The sequence below is a fragment of the Gnatocerus cornutus genome, chromosome 2 (genome assembly GCF_029298725.1).
Source record: "Gnatocerus cornutus isolate USDA-ARS CGAHR chromosome 2, icGnaCorn1.1, whole genome shotgun sequence".
Taxonomy (NCBI): domain Eukaryota; kingdom Metazoa; phylum Arthropoda; class Insecta; order Coleoptera; family Tenebrionidae; genus Gnatocerus; species Gnatocerus cornutus.
In genome coordinates this window covers 21,926,865-21,951,091 of record NC_142234.1, presented here as the reverse complement: position 1 = coordinate 21,951,091, position 24,227 = coordinate 21,926,865, and the positions used below count along the sequence as shown (strand labels likewise).

Below are 24,227 nucleotides of genomic sequence, written 5' to 3'. Positions count from 1 at the left end.
GTCAAATTTAGTGGACTTGTTAATTAATAGAAGTTTATTAAATGTACAAAATTACAAAATTTTAGAACATGAATTGCGGATTTTAGAAATATTTATTTGGATTATGAAGAACTCAAAACTTAATTTTTTTTATAAAATTTATAAATTTGTCAATTTTGACGTTAATGCTGCCAAATGTTGTAGATTAGTTATTTAGTAGGCGTCTATTAAGTGTACCAAATTACAAAATTTTAGATCACGAATTGCGGATTTTAGAAAATTTTATTTCGAGCATGAAGAACTCAAAATTCTAAATATATTTTAAATTTTGTAAATTTGTTAATTTTGACACTAATGCTGTCAATTTTTGTAGATTGATTATTTAATACGCGTTTATTAAGTGTACGAAATTACAAAATATTAGATTACGATTTTCGAATTTTAAAATTTTTTTATTTCGATCATGAACTCGAAATTCAAATTTTCTTAAAAAAAATTGTAAATTCGTCAATTTTGACCCTAATGCTGTCAAATTTAGTGGACTTGTTAATTAATAGTTTATTAAATGTACAAAATTACAAAATTTTAGAACATGAATTGCGGATTTTAGAAATGTTTATTTGGATTATGAAGAACTCAAAACTTAATTTTTTTTATAAAATTTATAAATTTGTCAATTTTGACGTTAATGCTGTCAAATGTTGTAGATTAGTTATTTAGTAGGCGTCTATTAAGTGTACCAAATTACAAAATTTTAGATCACGAATTGCGGATTTTAGAAAATTTTATTTCGAGCCTGAAGAACTCAAAATTCTAAATATATTTTAAATTTTGTAAATTTGTTAATTTTGACACTAATGCTGTCAAATTTTGTAGATTGATTATTTAATACGCGTTTATTAAGTGTACGAAATTACAAAATATTAGATTACGATTTTCGAATTTTAAATTTTTTTTATTTCGATCATGAACTCGAAATTCAAATTTTCTTAAAAAAAATTGTAAATTCGTCAATTTTGACCCTAATGCTGTCAAATTTAGTGGACTTGTTAATTAATAGAAGTTTATTAAATGTACAAAATTACAAAATTTTAGAACATGAATTGCGGATTTTAGAAATATTTATTTGGATTATGAAGAACTCAAAACTTAATTTTTTTTATAAAATTTATAAATTTGTCAATTTTGACGTTAATGCTGCCAAATGTTGTAGATTAGTTATTTAGTAGGCGTCTATTAAGTGTACCAAATTACAAAATTTTAGATCACGAATTGCGGATTTTAGAAAATTTTATTTCGAGCATGAAGAACTCAAAATTCTAAATATATTTTAAATTTTGTAAATTTGTTAATTTTGACACTAATGCTGTCAATTTTTGTAGATTGATTATTTAATACGCGTTTATTAAGTGTACGAAATTACAAAATATTAGATTACGATTTTCGAATTTTAAAATTTTTTTATTTCGATCATGAACTCGAAATTCAAATTTTCTTAAAAAAAATTGTAAATTCGTCAATTTTGACCCTAATGCTGTCAAATTTAGTGGACTTGTTAATTAATAGTTTATTAAATGTACAAAATTACAAAATTTTAGAACATGAATTGCGGATTTTAGAAATGTTTATTTGGATTATGAAGAACTCAAAACTTAATTTTTTTTATAAAATTTATAAATTTGTCAATTTTGACGTTAATGCTGTCAAATGTTGTAGATTAGTTATTTAGTAGGCGTCTATTAAGTGTACCAAATTACAAAATTTTAGATCACGAATTGCGGATTTTAGAAAATTTTATTTCGAGCCTGAAGAACTCAAAATTCTAAATATATTTTAAATTTTGTAAATTTGTTAATTTTGACACTAATGCTGTCAAATTTTGTAGATTGATTATTTAATACGCGTTTATTAAGTGTACGAAATTACAAAATATTAGATTACGATTTTCGAATTTTAAATTTTTTTTATTTCGATCATGAACTCGAAATTCAAATTTTCTTAAAAAAAATTGTAAATTCGTCAATTTTGACCCTAATGCTGTCAAATTTAGTGGACTTGTTAATTAATAGAAGTTTATTAAATGTACAAAATTACAAAATTTTAGAACATGAATTGCGGATTTTAGAAATGTTTATTTGGATTATGAAGAACTCAAAACTTAATTTTTTTTATAAAATTTATAAATTTGTCAATTTTGACGTTAATGCTGCCAAATGTTGTAGATTAGTTATTTAGTAGGCGTCTATTAAGTGTACCAAATTACAAAATTTTAGATTACGAATTGCGGATTTTAGAAAATTTTATTTCGAGCCTGAAGAACTCAAAATTCTAAATATATTTTAAATTTTGTAAATTTGTTAATTTTGACACTAATGCTGTCAAATTTTGTAGATTGATTATTTAATACGCGTTTATTAAGTGTACGAAATTACAAAATATTAGATTACGATTTTCGAATTTTAAAATTTTTTTATTTCGATCATGAACTCGAAATTCAAATTTTCTTAAAAAAAATTGTAAATTCGTCAATTTTGACCCTAATGCTGTCAAATTTAGTGGACTTGTTAATTAATAGTTTATTAAATGTACAAAATTACAAAATTTTAGAACATGAATTGCGGATTTTAGAAATGTTTATTTGGATTATGAAGAACTCAAAACTTAATTTTTTTTATAAAATTTATAAATTTGTCAATTTTGACGTTAATGCTGTCAAATGTTGTAGATTAGTTATTTAGTAGGCGTCTATTAAGTGTACCAAATTACAAAATTTTAGATCACGAATTGCGGATTTTAGAAAATTTTATTTCGAGCCTGAAGAACTCAAAATTCTAAATATATTTTAAATTTTGTAAATTTGTTAATTTTGACACTAATGCTGTCAAATTTTGTAGATTGATTATTTAATACGCGTTTATTAAGTGTACGAAATTACAAAATATTAGATTACGATTTTCGAATTTTAAATTTTTTTTATTTCGATCATGAACTCGAAATTCAAATTTTCTTAAAAAAAATTGTAAATTCGTCAATTTTGACCCTAATGCTGTCAAATTTAGTGGACTTGTTAATTAATAGTTTATTAAATGTACAAAATTACAAAATTTTAGAACATGAATTGCGGATTTTAGAAATGTTTATTTGGATTATGAAGAACTCAAAACTTAATTTTTTTTATAAAATTTATAAATTTGTCAATTTTGACGTTAATGCTGTCAAATGTTGTAGATTAGTTATTTAGTAGGCGTCTATTAAGTGTACCAAATTACAAAATTTTAGATCACGAATTGCGGATTTTAGAAAATTTTATTTCGAGCCTGAAGAACTCAAAATTCTAAATATATTTTAAATTTTGTAAATTTGTTAATTTTGACACTAATGCTGTCAAATTTTGTAGATTGATTATTTAATACGCGTTTATTAAGTGTACGAAATTACAAAATATTAGATTACGATTTTCGAATTTTAAATTTTTTTTATTTCGATCATGAACTCGAAATTCAAATTTTCTTAAAAAAAATTGTAAATTCGTCAATTTTGACCCTAATGCTGTCAAATTTAGTGGACTTGTTAATTAATAGAAGTTTATTAAATGTACAAAATTACAAAATTTTAGAACATGAATTGCGGATTTTAGAAATATTTATTTGGATTATGAAGAACTCAAAACTTAATTTTTTTTATAAAATTTATAAATTTGTCAATTTTGACGTTAATGCTGCCAAATGTTGTAGATTAGTTATTTAGTAGGCGTCTATTAAGTGTACCAAATTACAAAATTTTAGATCACGAATTGCGGATTTTAGAAAATTTTATTTCGAGCATGAAGAACTCAAAATTCTAAATATATTTTAAATTTTGTAAATTTGTTAATTTTGACACTAATGCTGTCAAATTTTGTAGATTGATTATTTAATACGCGTTTATTAAGTGTACGAAATTACAAAATATTAGATTACGATTTTCGAATTTTAAATTTTTTTTATTTCGATCATGAACTCGAAATTCAAATTTTCTTAAAAAAAATTGTAAATTCGTCAATTTTGACCCTAATGCTGTCAAATTTAGTGGACTTGTTAATTAATAGAAGTTTATTAAATGTACAAAATTACAAAATTTTAGAACATGAATTGCGGATTTTAGAAATGTTTATTTGGATTATGAAGAACTCAAAACTTAATTTTTTTTATAAAATTTATAAATTTGTCAATTTTGACGTTAATGCTGCCAAATGTTGTAGATTAGTTATTTAGTAGGCGTCTATTAAGTGTACCAAATTACAAAATTTTAGATTACGAATTGCGGATTTTAGAAAATTTTATTTCGAGCCTGAAGAACTCAAAATTCTAAATATATTTTAAATTTTGTAAATTTGTTAATTTTGACACTAATGCTGTCAAATTTTGTAGATTGATTATTTAATACGCGTTTATTAAGTGTACGAAATTACAAAATATTAGATTACGATTTTCGAATTTTAAAATTTTTTTATTTCGATCATGAACTCGAAATTCAAATTTTCTTAAAAAAAATTGTAAATTCGTCAATTTTGACCCTAATGCTGTCAAATTTAGTGGACTTGTTAATTAATAGTTTATTAAATGTACAAAATTACAAAATTTTAGAACATGAATTGCGGATTTTAGAAATGTTTATTTGGATTATGAAGAACTCAAAACTTAATTTTTTTTATAAAATTTATAAATTTGTCAATTTTGACGTTAATGCTGTCAAATGTTGTAGATTAGTTATTTAGTAGGCGTCTATTAAGTGTACCAAATTACAAAATTTTAGATTACGAATTGCGGATTTTAGAAAATTTTATTTCGAGCCTGAAGAACTCAAAATTCTAAATATATTTTAAATTTTGTAAATTTGTTAATTTTGACACTAATGCTGTCAAATTTTGTAGATTGATTATTTAATACGCGTTTATTAAGTGTACGAAATTACAAAATATTAGATTACGATTTTCGAATTTTAAAATTTTTTTATTTCGATCATGAACTCGAAATTCAAATTTTCTTAAAAAAAATTGTAAATTCGTCAATTTTGACCCTAATGCTGTCAAATTTAGTGGACTTGTTAATTAATAGTTTATTAAATGTACAAAATTACAAAATTTTAGAACATGAATTGCGGATTTTAGAAATGTTTATTTGGATTATGAAGAACTCAAAACTTAATTTTTTTTATAAAATTTATAAATTTGTCAATTTTGACGTTAATGCTGTCAAATGTTGTAGATTAGTTATTTAGTAGGCGTCTATTAAGTGTACCAAATTACAAAATTTTAGATCACGAATTGCGGATTTTAGAAAATTTTATTTCGAGCCTGAAGAACTCAAAATTCTAAATATATTTTAAATTTTGTAAATTTGTTAATTTTGACACTAATGCTGTCAAATTTTGTAGATTGATTATTTAATACGCGTTTATTAAGTGTACGAAATTACAAAATATTAGATTACGATTTTCGAATTTTAAATTTTTTTTATTTCGATCATGAACTCGAAATTCAAATTTTCTTAAAAAAAATTGTAAATTCGTCAATTTTGACCCTAATGCTGTCAAATTTAGTGGACTTGTTAATTAATAGAAGTTTATTAAATGTACAAAATTACAAAATTTTAGAACATGAATTGCGGATTTTAGAAATGTTTATTTGGATTATGAAGAACTCAAAACTTAATTTTTTTTATAAAATTTATAAATTTGTCAATTTTGACGTTAATGCTGCCAAATGTTGTAGATTAGTTATTTAGTAGGCGTCTATTAAGTGTACCAAATTACAAAATTTTAGATTACGAATTGCGGATTTTAGAAAATTTTATTTCGAGCCTGAAGAACTCAAAATTCTAAATATATTTTAAATTTTGTAAATTTGTTAATTTTGACACTAATGCTGTCAAATTTTGTAGATTGATTATTTAATACGCGTTTATTAAGTGTACGAAATTACAAAATATTAGATTACGATTTTCGAATTTTAAAATTTTTTTATTTCGATCATGAACTCGAAATTCAAATTTTCTTAAAAAAAATTGTAAATTCGTCAATTTTGACCCTAATGCTGTCAAATTTAGTGGACTTGTTAATTAATAGTTTATTAAATGTACAAAATTACAAAATTTTAGAACATGAATTGCGGATTTTAGAAATGTTTATTTGGATTATGAAGAACTCAAAACTTAATTTTTTTTATAAAATTTATAAATTTGTCAATTTTGACGTTAATGCTGTCAAATGTTGTAGATTAGTTATTTAGTAGGCGTCTATTAAGTGTACCAAATTACAAAATTTTAGATTACGAATTGCGGATTTTAGAAAATTTTATTTCGAGCCTGAAGAACTCAAAATTCTAAATATATTTTAAATTTTGTAAATTTGTTAATTTTGACACTAATGCTGTCAATTTTTGTAGATTGATTATTTAATACGCGTTTATTAAGTGTACGAAATTACAAAATATTAGATTACGATTTTCGAATTTTAAAATTTTTTTATTTCGATCATGAACTCGAAATTCAAATTTTCTTAACAAAAAATTGTAAATTCGTCAATTTTGACCCTAATGCTGTCAAATTTAGTGGACTTGTTAATTAATAGTTTATTAAATGTACAAAATTACAAAATTTTAGAACATGAATTGCGGATTTTAGAAATGTTTATTTGGATTATGAAGAACTCAAAACTTAATTTTTTTTATAAAATTTATAAATTTGTCAATTTTGACGTTAATGCTGTCAAATGTTGTAGATTAGTTATTTAGTAGGCGTCTATTAAGTGTACCAAATTACAAAATTTTAGATCACGAATTGCGGATTTTAGAAAATTTTATTTCGAGCATGAAGAACTCAAAATTCTAAATATATTTTAAATTTTGTAAATTTGTTAATTTTGACACTAATGCTGTCAATTTTTGTAGATTGATTATTTAATACGCGTTTATTAAGTGTACGAAATTACAAAATATTAGATTACGATTTTCGAATTTTAAAATTTTTTTATTTCGATCATGAACTCGAAATTCAAATTTTCTTAACAAAAAATTGTAAATTCGTCAATTTTGACCCTAATGCTGTCAAATTTAGTGGACTTGTTAATTAATAGTTTATTAAATGTACAAAATTACAAAATTTTAGAACATGAATTGCGGATTTTAGAAATGTTTATTTGGATTATGAAGAACTCAAAACTTAATTTTTTTTATAAAATTTATAAATTTGTCAATTTTGACGTTAATGCTGTCAAATGTTGTAGATTAGTTATTTAGTAGGCGTCTATTAAGTGTACCAAATTACAAAATTTTAGATCACGAATTGCGGATTTTAGAAAATTTTATTTCGAGCATGAAGAACTCAAAATTCTAAATATTTTTTAAATTTTGTAAATTTGTTAATTTTGACGCTAATACTGTCAAATTTGGTCAACTTGTTATGTAATGGGCGTTTATTACGTGTACAAATTTACAAAAGTTTAGATCACGAATTGCGGGTTTTAGCAATTTTTATTTTGACCATTAAAAAATCGAAATTCAGTTTTTTTTTTAATTTACCTGTCAAATTTAGTGGACTTATTACCTAAGAGGTGGTTATGAAGTGTACAAAATTAAAGAATTTTTGAACACGAATTGCGGATTTTAAAAATTTTTATTCATAGAACGAACTAAAAACCACAATTTGAAATGTTTCTAAAACTTTATAAATTCGACCGTATTGACAGTAAAGTAATGAAATTTGCTGAACTTGTTCCTTTAGATGCGTTTATTAAGAATTCTAAATTACAAAATTTTAGATCTAGAATTACAAAGTTTAGATGTTGTCAAATATGTATAGGTCGAACTCAAAATCTAAAATTTTCTTGCTTTAGAAGCATTTATTCAGTGTACTACATTAGAGAGTTTTAGAATTGAAAATTTTAGATTTTTTTTTTTGTTGAACGAATTTTATGTACCAAGTCAGTGAAATGATTCTTTATCGAACAACTCTGAGATGACGCGCCGAGCGAAGTGAATGTTCACTTCCATTGTACATTTTATATTCTTCTGTGCTGAAAATAAGTCAAATTGGGGATAAAATAATGAGGAGAATTTTTCTAGACTATTTATTATGAAAATATAATACAAAACTTACTATGTAGTGTTACAGTAATAATAATAATAATCATAATAGAATGTAATAATAATAAAGTGGTCAAGTACTGGACTGCATGTGTACAGGTTCTGCAAGCTCTGCGCTTAGCCAAAGTGTAAAACTCTCCAACCATCGGCAGAACATGAAACTTTCCACAAAATATATTACGAAACGTCATGACAACATGTTCACATCTTTGGCATTGCTGCTACTCGCGCGTGACACTACCACGCTAGAGGGCTATTTGTTAGTACAGATTGATTTTACTTAAGTCGTCTAAACTTGTCTACCTATGACTAAGTAAATAATACAATATATGGTATTGCTTTGATTATATTCGTTAATAGTATAATTGTAAACTATTGCTGACACTATATTGCTATATATTTATATATAGATAGGCAGGCAGCTAAACTAAACGGTGACGCCGCCACCCGGCATTTCTTCGTAATTGACACGTGACGAAGTGGCGACGTCGCCGTCGGCTCATTCGATGTCTAGATCTTAAGTCTAGTTTACTTAAGTATTCGTTATCTATATATTGCTATGGTTCCAGGCCACCCTCGACCCGACTACTGTGCTTATTGCTTTTGAATACCCGGCTTCCGGGGGCCGATACTGAGCCCCGCTGCCCTCGCTGCCAGAAACGGACTTTTGGACTGCGCATTTAGAAAATATCTTCGTTGTTTTAGTAGCGATTCACCCAAAACTTCCCTCTGAGCTTAGTTCCTCCCTTAACTCGGCCACGCGGTGTTTTATTGCTTGGTTTTCGAGGATGTCGCGGCTCGCGTCTCCCCCCGAATTATTGCCAGCGAATATTTATAATAAACTATATGTATATATGTCAAATAAATAACCCCTATATACGCCTAACTTGCTCTCACACGCTACGGTGCTCTCTACGCTACTGACTGAAGCTGACGCGACACGCCACTGGTGAGTCTTCCTGTGAAACGACTTTGGACGAAATTTGCGGTTGAAAGTGGAAAATTCGTTTCCGGGTTCGTTGTTGAGAAACGCGACGGCGCCCCCTCAATCGTCGCTAAGGCACCATCGACTCCGGATCGACCACGACACCAGTGGCGGCGGTTGCGGCCCGACACTACTATCTGGCTAATGACTAGATGCACACTCGCCTGGCGCAGCGCGCGGGCCCCCATAACGGCGGAGCGCCCACGCCACAAGCCCGAAACCCAAATTCTCGCTGTACCGGAATTGACTTTTGACATTGACAGAGCCCACACGACCGGCTTTTGTTACTCAAAATCTAATCAGATTTGCAACAAGGTTGGAAATGTCAAAATTTGTGACCTTGGCTAAACATTGCAACCTAAACCAACCGTGAAAAAGTATCAATACTGAAAAAACAACTGAAAACTTCCGTCGCAGATTGACATTCGGCGTTTCTTAAATGTCATTGATAATCAGGGCTTGCTTCATGGAAAAAAAGTTTTTTGAAGAATTTCACCGTGGTTGGGATTTGTTGCTACTTTTTTTGAGGTTGGAATGTCGTTCCCAGAATTTAATATATGACAATTTGACAACTGAAATTTAAAATTGACAACTGAAATTGAAATTTGACATTGACTGAGCCTATTTCTCATTTATTTTGAATACCGCATTTCAAGGTCATAATTTGTGAAAATTGTGGAGCTCTACGTCAAACTTGAGAGGATTTATGTATTAAATTGAATCAAAAACGGGTGTTTGGGTGTTCAAGTACCCGTTTATGTTCAATCCAATGCATAAATCTTCTCAAATTTGCCGTAAAGCCCCACAATTTTCACAAATTATGACCTTGAAATGCGGTAATCAAAATAAATGGGAAGTACACGACCGTCTTTTGTCTAATTCAGATTTGAAACATTGCACCAGGAGCGAATTACACAATGGAAATGTAAAAATTTGTGACCTTGAGTGAACATTGCATCCTAAACCAACCGTAGAGCACCAATACAGAAAAAACAATTGAAAATTGATTGACATTTGGTGTTTCTTAAAAGTCATTGTCAAATCGGAGCTTGCTTGATGGAAAAAAGTTTTTTGAAAAATTTCACTGCGGTTGGGTTTTATTAGAACTTTTTTTAAGTTGAAATATCGTCTCCAAAATTTGACATTTGACAATTTGACAACTGAAATTGAAATTTGACACTGACTGAGCCTACACGACCGTCTTTTGTTCCTCAAAATCTAATTCAGACTTGAAACATTTGCAACAGGAGCAAATTACACAATGGAAATGTCAAAATTTGTGACCTTGGGTAAACATTGCAACCTAAACCAACCGTAGAAAAGCACCAATACAGAAAAAACAATTGAAAACGTCGGTCGCAAATTGACATTTAGCGTTTCTTAAATGTCATTGTCAAATCGGAGCTTGCTTAATGAAAAAAAAATTTTTGGAAAATGTCATTGCGGTTGTTTTTTTTTGCAACTTTATTTGGGGTTGGAATATCGTCTCCAGAATTTGACATTTGACAATTTGACAACTGAAATTGAAATTTGACATTGACTGAGCCTACACGACCGTCTTTTGTTCCTCAAAATCTAATTCAGATTTGAAACATTTGCAACAGGAGCGAATTACACAATGGAAATGTCAAAATTTGTGACCTTGGGTAAACATTGCAACCTAAACCAACCGTAGAAAAGCACCAATACAGAAAAAACAATTGAAAACGTCGGTCGCAAATTGACATTTAGCGTTTCTTAAATGTCATTGTCAAATCGGAGCTTGCTTAATGAAAAAAAAATTTTTGGAAAATGTCATTGCGGTTGGGTTTTTTGCAACTTTATTTGGGGTTGGAATATCGTCTCCAGAATTTGACATTTGACAATTTGACAACTGAAATTGAAATTTGACATTGACTGAGCCTACACGACCGTCTTTTGTTCCTCAAAATCTAATTCAGACTTGAAACATTTGCAACAGGAGCAAATTCCACAATGGAAATGTCAAAATTTGTGACCTTGGGTAAACATTGCAACCTAAACCCACCGTAGAAAAGCACCAATACAGAAAAAACAATTGAAAACGTCGGCCGCAAATTGGCATTTAGTGCTTCTTAAATGTCATTGTCAAATCGGAGCTTGCTTAATGAAAAAAAAAATTTTTGGAAAATGTCATTGCCGTTGGTTTTTTTTGCAACTTTATTTGGGGTTGGAATATCGTCTCCAGAATTTGACATTTGACACTTTGACAACTGAAATTGAAATTTGACACTGACTGAGCCTACACGACCGTCTTTTGTTCCTCAAAATCTAATTCAGATTTGAAACATTTGCAACAGGAGCGAATTACACAATGGAAATGTCAAAATTTGTGACCTTGGGTAAACATTGCAACCTAAACCAACCGTAGAAAAGCACCAATACAGAAAAAACAAATGAAAACGTCCGTCGCAAATTGACATTTGGTGTTTCTTAAAAGTCATTGTCAAATCGGAGCTTGCTTAATGAAAAAAAAAGTTTTTTGGAAAATGTCATTGCGGTTGGGTTTTTTTGCAACTTTATTTGGGGTTGGAATATCGTCTCCAGAATTTGACATTTGACAATTTGACAACTGAAATTGAAATTTGGCATTGACTGAGCCTACACGACCGTCTTTTGTTCCTCAAAATCTAATTCAGATTTGAAACGTTTGCAACAGGAGCGAATTACACTATGGAAATGTCAAAATTTGTGACCTTGGGTAAACATTGCAACCTAAACCAACCGTAGAAAAGCACCAATACAGAAAAAACAAATGAAAACGTCCGTCGCAAATTGACATTTGGTGTTTCTTAAAAGTCATTGTCAAATCGGAGCTTGCTTAATGAAAAAAAAAATTTTTGGAAAATGTCATTGCGGTTGTTTTTTTTTGCAACTTTATTTGGGGTTGGAATATCGTCTCCAGAATTTGACATTTGACAATTTGACAACTGAAATTGAAATTTGACATTGACTGAGCCTACACGACCGTCTTTTGTTCCTGAAAATCTAATTCAGATTTGAAACATTTGCAACAGGAGCGAATTACACAATGGAAATGTCAAAATTTGTGACCTTGGGTAAACATTGCAACCTAAACCCACCGTAGAAAAGCACCAATACAGAAAAAACAATTGAAAACGTCGGTCGCAAATTGACATTTAGCGTTTCTTAAATGTCATTGTCAAAGCTTGCTTGATCAAAAAAAACCTTTTTGGAAAATGTCATTGCGGTTGGGTTTTGTTGCAACTTTATTTGGGGTCGGAATATCGTCCAAAGAATTTGACATTTGACAATTTTAACATGTAAACGTACTGTAAGTCAACTGAAATTGAATTTTGACGTTAGATAACACTGCCATTGCAACATTTGCAACAGGAGCGAATTACACGATGTAAATGTAGAAATTAGTGACCTTGGGAGGGTAACCAACCGTAAAAAAAAACAATTGAAAATGACATCTCAATTACAGCCGTGAACAGAAATTCTTGGACGTCATTTTGCGCATTACTGACGTTGCAAACATTAATTTTTGACAAGTGACGTATTGAAAGCCGATAAACTTCCTATTGGTCCACTCAAGGTAAAGCCTGATTTACACCCAAGAATTTTTGAAAATTTGCATAGGAAAATTCTCCAAATAATGAGCTGCACTTTAGAGTAGTTTGTTTAGTGCAAAACAGAAAATCCCTGAACCTGACTAGATTACACCGGAAAATCAAGAACTGTCAAATTTGACACTGCCAAAATGTAAGGTTACGCGGACACTTCGAAGACACTGACATCTTTGATTATTTGGACGTGTGTCGTTGATAGGCGCTCGGTGTTCCCAAAATGTCATTGTCAAAAAGCAGTTTTTGGGGGAATTTGGCGGTTTCGGCGGCGCGTGGCTGTGGGGCCGACCTCATTGCACTGGCCCACTCGTAACAATCAGGGACAACAGGTTATAAGTGCTACTCCATGTTCGCTTACCTAAACGACGGTACCGACGTCGTCAATACCTTAATAAATATATAATTATCATGTATAATAAGTATATGCTTGCAAAAATACTGCCAAAACTATGCTTCGTTGATCTTATTTTTTTTCTCTTTTATATTTTAACTCTTGTTCGCTATAGTACAATAATTGGAATTTAAGTCGTTGTCTAAAAGACGTGCTTTAGACTCCGCGCAGGTATATAATATAGATCTCCACAACAAATACGAAAACGAAAATATAATTGACTATAAATGGGACTAGAACAACTTTTGGATTAAAGAGGACCGGGACTAGAGGCTGCGACTAGATGCGGCTCCGGCCGCTCGTTATAATATTTAAATCTCACTTAATTCCACTCTTAATCTAAATATGTATAATACTAGTATTTGCATAACTTCGTTGTTTGTGAAACTTTGCTTTTGTTCGTAACGAACGTTGGAATGTCGCGATTTAATTAACTAAATGACGCCTATACAGGGTGCCGATAACATCTTGTTCTGGGTCCGCGGGTGGCGGCGGCCCTAGCAAATCCCGCAGTAGAGAAAGTTGTTGGGCGCCCGCGCCGCCGCCACCCGAGGACTGTGGTGTTCTAAAGGTAGAGACCAACTTACATCTAACCCTAACTTATTGGACGTGTTGCGATGTGTTATCTCTTTGGGAGGGATATTTACAAGGGGCATCAGTTCGCGAAGAATAAATCACGGCTAATCTAGTGCCGCACTTAAAACTACACTAAAAGTACCAGAAGTACCGGGAGATGGGTGAGTAATGGTAATTACTCGCGCATTTCTGGGTACTTCACCAGGAAAGACGGAATGACTAGAAGCTGACTAGACACAGGCCAACCCTCAGGCCGCGTACACCCTTATGGGCACTGGAACGTCCCTGGCCACCTCCTCCGCGCAGCTCTGCGTGGGGGGCGGCGACTCCTCCTTCAAACACGCCGACTCCAGATGCTTGTTCAAGTACGACTTTAGCGCGAACGTCTTATGGCACCTCGGACACTCGAAGTTCTTATCAGCCGAATGCGTCTGCATGTGCGCGCGGAGGTTGGACCTGTCGGCGAAGGCTTTTCCGCAGTGCGCGCAGCCGTAGGGCTTCTCCCCCGTGTGCGACCTTAGGTGCCCTTGCAGCAGCCAAGGCCGCGAGAACTGTTTCCCGCACACGCCGCATCGGTGCGCCAGTTTGTGCGTGAGGACGTGCATCGCCAAGGCCGGCATACTCACGTACGCCTTACCACACGTCATGCACTTCTTCGCCGACTGCGAGTCAAGGCTGCGATGCGTCTGTTTGTGCCTCGAGAGATTGCTGGAGGTTGCGTACTGCTTCCCGCACTCGCTGCAGGTGTACTTCGGCTTCTCGCCCCCCAAGCTCTTCGTCACGGCGGGGTCCTCGGCATTGAACCGCTTCTTCGACCGCCCGTCGCTCACGAAGAACGCCTCGTAGGTGTAAGCGATGGTCTTACCGGACTTCGTGGGAGTGAGACCGCCCTCGTCGTCCTCCCGCCTGTCTTCTGGCGGCGGTGGTGGCGGCGGTAGAAACACCGTCGTCGATGCACTTAGATCAAGGATTGCGTGCGCTGCGTGGAGGTCTTCTTCGGCTGGTACTCGGATGGCAGGCGGCGGAAGGGGTTTGTCGTCGAGCGAGTACGGTCTGTAGATGTCCTTCTTTTTGGGCGGCAAGGAGAGGGCAGTTCCCGTGCTGGTGTAAGTCATCGCCAACGATTTTCTGGAACGGGGGACGGCGGTGGGAGTGGGAGTGCTGTATTCGGGCCGGAGATCTTGCGTTTCCACCACGGTTCGCAGGGTTGCGTACGATGGCTGCGTTTGGCCGCTCAAGGGTTGGTCGTTGCGTGGGATGAAGCTTGTTGTTGTGTAGGTTGAAGGAGAAAATTCGTGAAGGTAGCCTGAAACCAAAAGAAAAAATTCTTAAATTTGTGTCAATTGCTCGACAATCTTGCAATTTGGTAAAGATAATAAACGACTCAAAAATAGTAATTTTCCCTAATTTCATTGTTCTAGCACTAAAATTATTAAAATTATGAATTTTAGTGCCATATGTTGGAACTTCTTGCTTGGTCTCAAAACTAAAAATTTCTAAAATCTGTGTCTTTTGCTCCACAATGTTGCAATTTGGCAAAGTTAATAAAGAACTTAAAACTAGTAACTTTCCTAAATTTTATAGTTGTAGCACTCAAATTACTAAAATTGCGAATTTTAGTGAAAAAGGTGGGCTCTTTTTGCTTGATCTCAAAACTAAAAAATTCTAAAATCCGTATTTGTAGCTCTACAATTTTGCAATTTGGTGGAGTTAATATGCAACTCTAAATTAGTAACTTCCTCAAATTTCATAGTTGTAGTACTAAAATTACCAAAATTACGAATTTTAGCGAACAATGTAGGAACTTTTTTCTTGGTCTCAAAAATAAAAATTTCTAAAATCCTTGTTTTTTGCTCTACAGTTTTGCAATTTGGTAAAATTAATAAACGACGTTAAGATAGTAATTTCCTTGAATTTCATAGTTGTAGCTCTAACATTACCAAAATTACGAATTTTGGTGGAAAATGTTTTTGCTTAGACTCTAAAATAAAAATTTCTAAAATCGTTGTTTTCTGCTCTCCAATTTTGCAATTTAGCAGAGTTAATAAACGACTCAATAATAGTAATTTCCTTAAATTTCATAGCTATTGCACTAAATTTACCAAAATGACGAATTTTAGTGAAGGATGTGGGAACTTTTTGCTTGGTCTCAAAACTAAAAAATTTTCAAAATCTGCGTTTTTTGCTCTACATTTTTGCAATTTGGCAGAGTCAATAAACGACTCAAAAATAGTAACTTCCCCAAATTTCATAGTTGTAGCACTAAAATTACTAAAACTACGAACTTTGGAGACGGAAGTGGGAATTTTTTGCTTGGTCTCAAAACTAAAAATTTCTAAAATCTGTGTTTTTTGCTCTACAATTTTACAATTTGGCAGAGTTAATAAACGACCCAAAAATAATAACTTCCCCAAATTTCATAGTTGTAGCACTAAAATTACCAAATTTATGAATTTTAGTGCAAAATGGAGAAACTTTTTGCCTGGTCACAAAAATAAAAATTTCTAAAATTTGTCTCTTTTGCTCTACGATCTTGCAATTTGGCAAAGTTAATAAACAATTTAAAAATAGTGCCTTCCCTAAATTTCATAGTTGTAGCACTAAAATTACCAAAATTACGAATTTTAGTGGCAGATGTTGGAACTTTTTGCTTGGTCTCAAAAATAAAAATTTCTAAAATCCACGTTTTGTGCTCTACAGTTTTGCACTTTAGTAGAGTAAATAAACGACTCTAAAATAGTAACTTCTCCAAATTTCACACCTGTAGCACTAAAATTACCAAAACTACGAATTTTAGCAAGGGACTAGATGGCCGACTTCTTTTCGCGGCCCTCGCTTATCCGTGGCTTTAAAGTTTAATTTCTTCATATTAGACTATGAAACAAAGAAGGCCCCAAAGCTAGATCCCCAAAAAAAGCGAAGTCCACCTCTGCAGTTGATCTTGATATTTACGCGAGTGACAGGCGAACGCGAAACTTATTTGATATCATATTTATCCACCTTCGCTCAAACTCCCCCGCTCGGCGAAAAGTGGCTTAAAAATCCCGAAAACCTGACATTGTCACTTAATTTGTTTCACTTTATGAAGTACCGCCATTAAAACCTGACGTTAGCTTTGTCACCTGCAGCCCTCTCCACTCTAATTCCCGTTTTTCATAAACGCGCTTTCCGAATAATCCGAAGAAGCCACCGTCCACACCTACTAGTGAATATTAACTTTTCTTTTTATCGAGTTTCTGGCGATGAGCTCTGCGTTTTAATGCCAGTGGCGCGCACTGCCAGCTGTTGTGATGTATCCGATTTAATTAAAAGGGGAGCGACGTCGCTCCAGCTGTTGTATACAGAGAGAGCCTTCTGTTATGCTATGCATATCCCGTACGTTCGTCCTTATCCAGGACAATAAGAAGCGAGTCGTTTTACGACGCCGATCCCCGTTTTTATGGTATTGTCTCTTCTTCGGAATTCCAGAGAGGCGCTAAAGATGATTATTTCGCGCTTAAACGGAAGGGGAAACTGTTGCGCACCCTCGTCAACACAACAACGGACGGGACTCTATTTGCATAACGCGCGAAGGGTCAAAGGGAGATTTTTCACCCCAATTCTGTTCGATAAAGTCTCACCTTACCACCGGACAGAAAAGCACAATTAAAACCACTTTTACCGCCGCTTTGTCCTCGTATTTGCTCAGAAAGCTTTGTCTTATCATCGATTAATTTTTCTAGCCAATTTTCTCGGAGGTATTCTGCCTGATTATTGATATTTCGCTCGGGAAATGGGGCAAAAGTGGGTCAGTTTTTCTTCAGCGAGGATTAGCGATCTGTTTCAAATTCTGCCTGAACGGAGCGGGGAAACTTCGTCCTTGCCTTGCAAAATTCGAGCTTCGCCGATTTAAATGAAGCAGAAGACATTCCGCTGAATTTGCATCGAGAGAGGGAATCTAATCATTTTAATTCGCTTTGATAATCAACTCGTTAAGCTCGGATCCTAGACAGGAGCGGGGAAATTCGCGCAAAATTTTCATTGAATTATCGAGACTTTTTGATGTTTTCATTCATCACGGGCTATTAAGATAAGAAACTACGAGTTTAATTACGCGTTTGAAAAGGCTCTTTTAAAAAGGTGATGGCTGTGAATTAATCGAGATCGTCGTCGATGATGAATTATTGGAGATTTTGCGTTCTTAAAAAAATTCTAATTTTTCAAAATCTGCAATTGTTTATTATTATTATTTATTAGATCATTAAGTGTGCTAAATTTCAAGCAAAAAACCTAAAATAGCACTCTAAAAGATTATTGGAGATTTTGCGTTCTTAAAAAAATCAAATTTTGTAAAATCTGCAATTTTGTGTTGAAACTTTTGAATTTTTGCCTACTTTATGAGCCAAAAATTGGTATTCAGTGTACATATTTCAAAAAAAATATCTAAAAACATCGAAATTATTTATTTTCATGGTAGTTAAAAAAAGCTTTAAAATCCTATAAAAATGGTATCTTTCGTTGTGTTGGTGCCACTGCGATCAAATTTAGGGAGGTTGCTGCTGGTGACCCATTTATTTACTGCACCAAATGTCAAAATTGTGAAATTACATAGTCAAATTTTAAAAATTTTTATTTTTAGAGTAGTTAAAAAAAAAGTTTCAAAATCCTATAAAAATTTGTATCTTTGGTTATGTTGGTGCCACTGCAATCAAATTTAGGGAGGTTGCTGCTGGTGACCCATTTATTTACTGTACCAAATGTCAAAATTGTGGAATTACATAGTCAAATTTAAAAAATTTTTATTTTTAGAGTATGTAGTTAAAAAAAAAGTTTCAAAATCCTATAAAAATTTGTATCTTTGGTTGTGTTGGTGCCACTGCGATCAAATTTAGGGAGGTTGCTACTGGTGACTCATTTATTAACTGTACCAAATGTCAAAATTGTGGAATTACAGAGTCAGATTTTAATTTTTTTTATTTTTATTGTAGTCAAAAAAAGTTTCAAAATTCTATAAAAAATTTAATCTTTGGTTGTGTTGGTGCCACTGCGATCAAATTTAGGGAAGTTGCTACTGGTGACTCATTTATTAACTGTACCAAATTGCATAATTGTGGAATTACAGAGTCGGATTTTAATTTTTTTAATTTTTATTGTAGTCAAAAAACGTTTCAAAATTCTATAAAAAATTTAATCTTTGGTTGTGTTGGTGCCACTGCAATCAAATTTAGGGAGGTTGCTACTGGTGACCCATTTATTAACTGTACCAAATGTCAAAATTGTGGAATTACAGAGTCGGATTTTAATTTTTTTTATTTTTATTGTAGTCAAAAAAAGTTTCAAAATTCTATAAAAAATTTAATCTTTGGTTGTGTTGGTGCCACTGCAATCAAATTTAGGGAGGTTGCTACTGGTGACCCATTTATTAACTGTACCAAATGTCAAAATTGTGGAATTACAGAGTCGGATTTTAAATTTTTTTATTTTTATTGTAGTCAAAAAAAGTTTCAAAATTCTATAAAAAATTTAATCTTTGGTTGTGTTGGTGCCACTGCGATCAAATTTAGGGAAGTTGCTACTGGTGACTCATTTATTAACTGTACCAAATTGCATAATTGTGGAATTACAGAGTCGGATTTTAATTTTTTTTATTTTTATTGTATTCAAAAAACGTTTCAAAATTCTATAAAAAATTTAATCTTTGGTTGTGTTGGTGCCACTGCAATCAAATTTAGGGAGGTTGCTACTGGTGACTCATTTATTAACTGTACCAAATTGCATAATTGTGGAATTACAGAGTCGGATTTTATTTTTTTTATTTTTATTGTAGTCAAAAAACGTTTCAAAATTCTATAAAAAATTTAATCTTTGGTTGTGTTGGTGCCACTGCAATCAAATTTAGGGAGGTTGCTACTGGTGACTCATTTATTAACTGTACCAAATGTCAAAATTGTGGAATTACAGAGTCGGATTTTAAATTTTTTTATTTTTATTGTAGTCAAAAAAAGTTTCAAAATTCTATAAAAAATTTAATCTTTGGTTGTGTTGGTGCCACTGCAATCAAATTTAGGGAGGTTGCTACTGGTGACCCATTTATTAACTGTACCAAATGTCAAAATTGTGGAATTACAGAGTCGGGTTTTAAATTGTTTTATTTCTATGGTAATTAAAAAAAGTTTTAAAATTCTATTATATTGTCACGATTTTGAATTTTTATCTACTTTACTCGTATTAACAACCAAATATTATTAAATGTGCCAATTTTTAAAGAAAAAGACCAAAAAACAACAAAATTACGTAATTTGAGATTTTGGGTTCTTAAAAAATTCAAATTTTCTCAAAATTCGCAATAATAGTTTTACGATTTTGAATTTTTGTTCACTCTATAAACCCGCAAACGTTATTAAATGTGTCAAATTTCAAACAAAAAAACGCCGGAATCACGTCGGTCCGAAAAATTATTGGAAATTTTGCGTTCTTAAAAAATTAAAATTTTGTAAAATCTGTTTAATTTGGCGTTTGAAAAGGCTCCTTTAAAAAGGTGACGGCTGTGAATTAATCGAGATCGTTGTCGATGATTGGGAAGACAAATCGATATGTGATGAATAATTATGAGGCTTAAAATTCCGGAGCTATTTTTAAAAATCCGGAGACGATTTGTTATTTTTGGGTTGGAAAAATATTCAATTACCTGTTGAATAAATTCGCGAATGGATTTAACTTTAAAATGAAGAAACGCCAAATTGAGAATATTTTGGTCGTACCGTTGTAGACGAGCGTGGTTCCGTTCGGCGACGTCGGCGGTGGGCTGGGCGCCGTGGCGCCCGCCGTAGGACTCGAGGGCCCCCAGCACGAAGGAGCGTCTCCCACGACGTCGATCTCCTCGTCCTCATCTTGGTCGGGCGGCTCCGGTCGCTCCGGCCACGGATACGCCTTCCACTTCTTAGCCATGAGGCAGCGCGGCATGGCGCTATCGCGTGCCTAGACCCGCCGACATCCCTAAAGACGTGCACTCGCGCACTCGCACCACCCCGAAGACATCGAGAAACGGAAGAACTACTACAGAGAGAGGACAGGACAGAAGACAGCGAACAAGAGCGAACACAACAGAACTAAACTAAACAGACCCCTCGTGGTTTTGGAGCGCGCCCTAACCCTCTAGCGCTTTTATATATAGTGGAGGGAGTGGGGACGGCGTCCGCCCCGCGCCGCCGGCCGCGCATCGATTGCGGAAGGGGTGCGCCGGCTGAGGACGCGCTACTCCAACACGTGGCCGCTCGATGGGGGAGAGGGGCACGTGCCGTACCTGGACGACGACCACCTGATAGATAGCAGATGGATGGATGGGGTTGCAGGCTCCGGAAACCGGAAACGCTACTACACCCCGGAAAAAAACGAAAATTACTTTGTTCCCCCGAAAAACCGAAAAGAAATAAATAAGGCGAATGAGTGGCACTCAAGATAAAAGTTTTAATAAAGATAGCACCCCAGCTCGCCCTCAAACTTGATAAAATTTCGTCTCTTCGGATTATAATAATTTACTTTACCTTTACCGCCGTGCAACGGATTATCTCAAGAACTTTTGTCTTATGTCGTGCGTAATTCTATTTCGCTAAGTACTTACTTTTCTTAAGAATATCCGGTCTTCAACAGAGCGGAATTGAGTTCAGTGTTTTTTTTTTGACAAAAATCTGTAATTTAGGGTCCATAATTTTGAGTTTTTGCTCACTTTACAAACGGAGCAAGCGCCAAATTTAGTGCGCCAAATTTCACTCTGAAAAATTATTTAAATTAAATTTTCTCATAATACGCAATTATAGTTTTATAATTTTAAATTTTGAATTTTAGTGAAAAATGAAGGAACGTTTTGCTTGGTCCTAAAACTAAAAATTTCTAAACTCTGTGTCTTTTGCTCTACAATCTGGCAATTTGGTGGAGTTAATAAACGACACTAAAATAGTAAATTCCCCAAGTTTCATAGTTGTAGCACTAAATTTACTAAAATTACGAATTTTAGAGAAAAAAGTGGGAACTTTTGAGTTAGGCTCAAAAATAAAAATTTCGAAAATTTGTGTCTTTTGCTCTACAATTTTGCAATTTAGTGGAATTAATAAACGACTCTTAGATAGCAAATACCCCAAGTTTCATAGTTGTAGCACTAAAATTACCAAAATTACGAATTTTAGAGAAGAAAGTGGGAACTTTTGAATTAGGCTCAAAAATAAAAATTTCTAAAATCTATGTTTTTTGCTCTACAATCTGGCAATTTGGTGGAGTTAATAAACGACTTTAAAATAGTAAATTCCCCAAATTTCATAGTTGTAGCACTAAATTTACTAAAATTACGAATTTGAGAGAAGAAAGTGGGAACTTTTCAATTAGGCTCAAAAATAAAAATTTCGAAAATTTGTGTTTTTTGCTCTACAATCTTGCAATTTGGTGAAGTTAATAAACGACTTTAAAATAGTAAATTCCCCAAGTTTCATAGTTGTAGCACTAAAATTACTAAAATTACAAATTTTAGAGAAGAAAGTGGGAACTTTTGAGTTATGCTCAAAAATAAAAATTTCTAAAATCTATGTTTTTTGCTCTACAATCTTGCAATTTGGTGGAGTTAATAAACGACTTTAAAATAGTAAATTCCCCAAGTTTCATAGTTGTAGCACTAAAATTACTAAAATTACGAATTTTAGAGAAGAAAGTGGGAACTTTTGAGTTAGGCTCAAAAGTAAAAATTTCTAAAATTTGTGTCTTTCGCTCCACAATTTTGCAATTTGGTGGAATTAATAAACGACTCTTAGATAGCAAATTCCCCAAGTTTCATAGTTGTAGCACTAAAATTACCAAAATTACGAATTTTAGGGAAGGAAGTGGGAACTTTTGGGTTGGTCTCAAAAATAAAAATTTCTAAAATCCGTGTTTTTTGCTCTACAATCTTGCAATTTGGTGGAGTTAATAAACGACTTGAAAATTGTAACTTTCCCAAATTTTATAATTGTAGCACTAAAATTACCAAAATTATGAATTTTAGTGAAAAATGAAGGAACTTTTTGCTTGGGCTCAAAAATAAAAATTTCTAAAATCCGTGTTTTTTGCTCTACAACCTTGCAATTTAGTGGAGTTAATAAACGGCTCTAAAAAAGTGAATTCCCCAAGTTTTATAGTTGCAGCACTAAAATTACCAAAATTACGAATTTTAGAGGAGAAAGTGGGAACTTTTTGGTTAGTTTCAAAAATAAAAATTTCTAAAATCCGTGTTTTTTGCTCTACAATCTTGCAATTTGGTGGAGTTAATAAACGACTTTAAAATAGTAAATTCCCCAAGTTTCATAGTTGTAGCACTAAAATTACCAAAATTACGAATTTTAGAGAAGAAAGTGGGAACTTTTTGGTTGGTCTCAAAAATAAAAATTTCTGAAATCCGTGTTTTTTGCTCTACAATCTTGCAATTTGGTGGAGTTAATAAACGACTCTAAAAAAGTAAATTCCCCAAGTTTTATAGTTGCAGCACTAAAATTACCAAAATTACGAATTTTAGGGAAGAAAGTGGGAACTTTTTGGTTGTCTCAAAAATAAAAATTTCTAAAATCCGTGTTTTTTGCTCTACAATCTTGCAATTTGGTGGAGTTAATAAACGACTCTAAGGTAGTAAATTCCCCAAGTTTCATAGTTGTAGCACTAAAATTACTAAAATTACAAATTTTAGAGAAGAAAGTGGGAACTTTTGAATTAGGCTCAAAAATAAAAATTTCTAAAATCTATGTTTTTTGCTCTACAATTTTGCAATTTGGTGGAGTTAATAAACGACTTTAAAATAGTAAATTCCCCAAGTTTCATAGTTGTAGCACTAAATTTACTAAAATTACGAATTTTAGAGAAGAAAGTGGGAACTTTTGAGTTAGGCTCAAAAATAAAAATTTCTAAAATTTGTGTCTTTTGCTCTACAATTTTGCAATTTGGTGGAATTAATAAACGACTCTTAGATAGCAAATTTCCCAAGTTTTATAGTTGTAGCACTAAAATTACCAAAATTACGAATTTTAGAGAAGAAAGTGGGAACTTTTTGGTTGGTCTCAAAAATAAAAATTTCTGAAATCCGTGTTTTTTGCTCTACAATCTTGCAATTTGGTGGAGTTAATAAACGACTCTAAAAAAGTAAATTCCCCAAGTTTTATAGTTGCAGCACTAAAATTACCAAAATTGCGAATTTTAGAGAAGAAAGTGGGAACTTTTTGGTTGGTCTCAAAAATAAAAATTTCTAAAATCTATGTTTTTTGCTCTACAATCTTGCAATTTGGTAGAGTTAATTAACGACTCTAAAATAGTAAATTCCCCAAGTTTCATAGTTGTAGCACTAAAATTACTAAAATTACAAATTTTAGAGAAGAAAGTGGGAACTTTTGGGTTAGGCTCAAAAATAAAAATTTCTAAAATCTATGTTTTTTGCTCTACAATCTTGCAATTTGGTGGAGTTAATAAACGACTTTAAAGTAGTAAATTCCCCAAATTTCATAGTTGTAGCACTAAATTTACTAAAATTACGAATTTGAGAGAAGAAAGTGGGAACTTTTCAATTAGGCTCAAAAA

The 24,227-nt window shown here is 32.5% G+C and overlaps 1 protein-coding gene across 1 annotated transcript; it reads right to left on the bottom strand.

Moving 5' to 3' along the window:
- Window positions 1-11,083: 11,083 nt before the first annotated feature.
- scrt (scratch) lies at window positions 11,084-20,781 on the bottom strand. The gene is made up of 2 exons (XM_088029404.1): window positions 20,405-20,781; window positions 11,084-14,970 (listed from the first exon to the last, which is right to left on the bottom strand). Exons 1-2 carry the CDS (start codon window positions 20,604-20,606, stop codon window positions 13,913-13,915), a joined length of 1,260 nt encoding a protein of 419 aa, XP_087885530.1. The 5' UTR covers window positions 20,607-20,781; the 3' UTR covers window positions 11,084-13,912.
- Between the last annotated feature and the right edge of the window lie 3,446 nt (window positions 20,782-24,227).

Bases quoted from the DNA above. Each gene is read 5' to 3' on its own strand.
- scrt (XM_088029404.1), bottom strand. From the start codon at position 20,606: ATGCCGCGCTGCCTCATGGCTAAGAAGTGGAAGGCGTATCCGTGGCCG. The intron at 14,971-20,404 runs GTACGACCAAAA...TTTTGGTTTCAG, and splicing joins AACCACGCTCGTCTACAACG to GCTACCTTCACGAATTTTCT.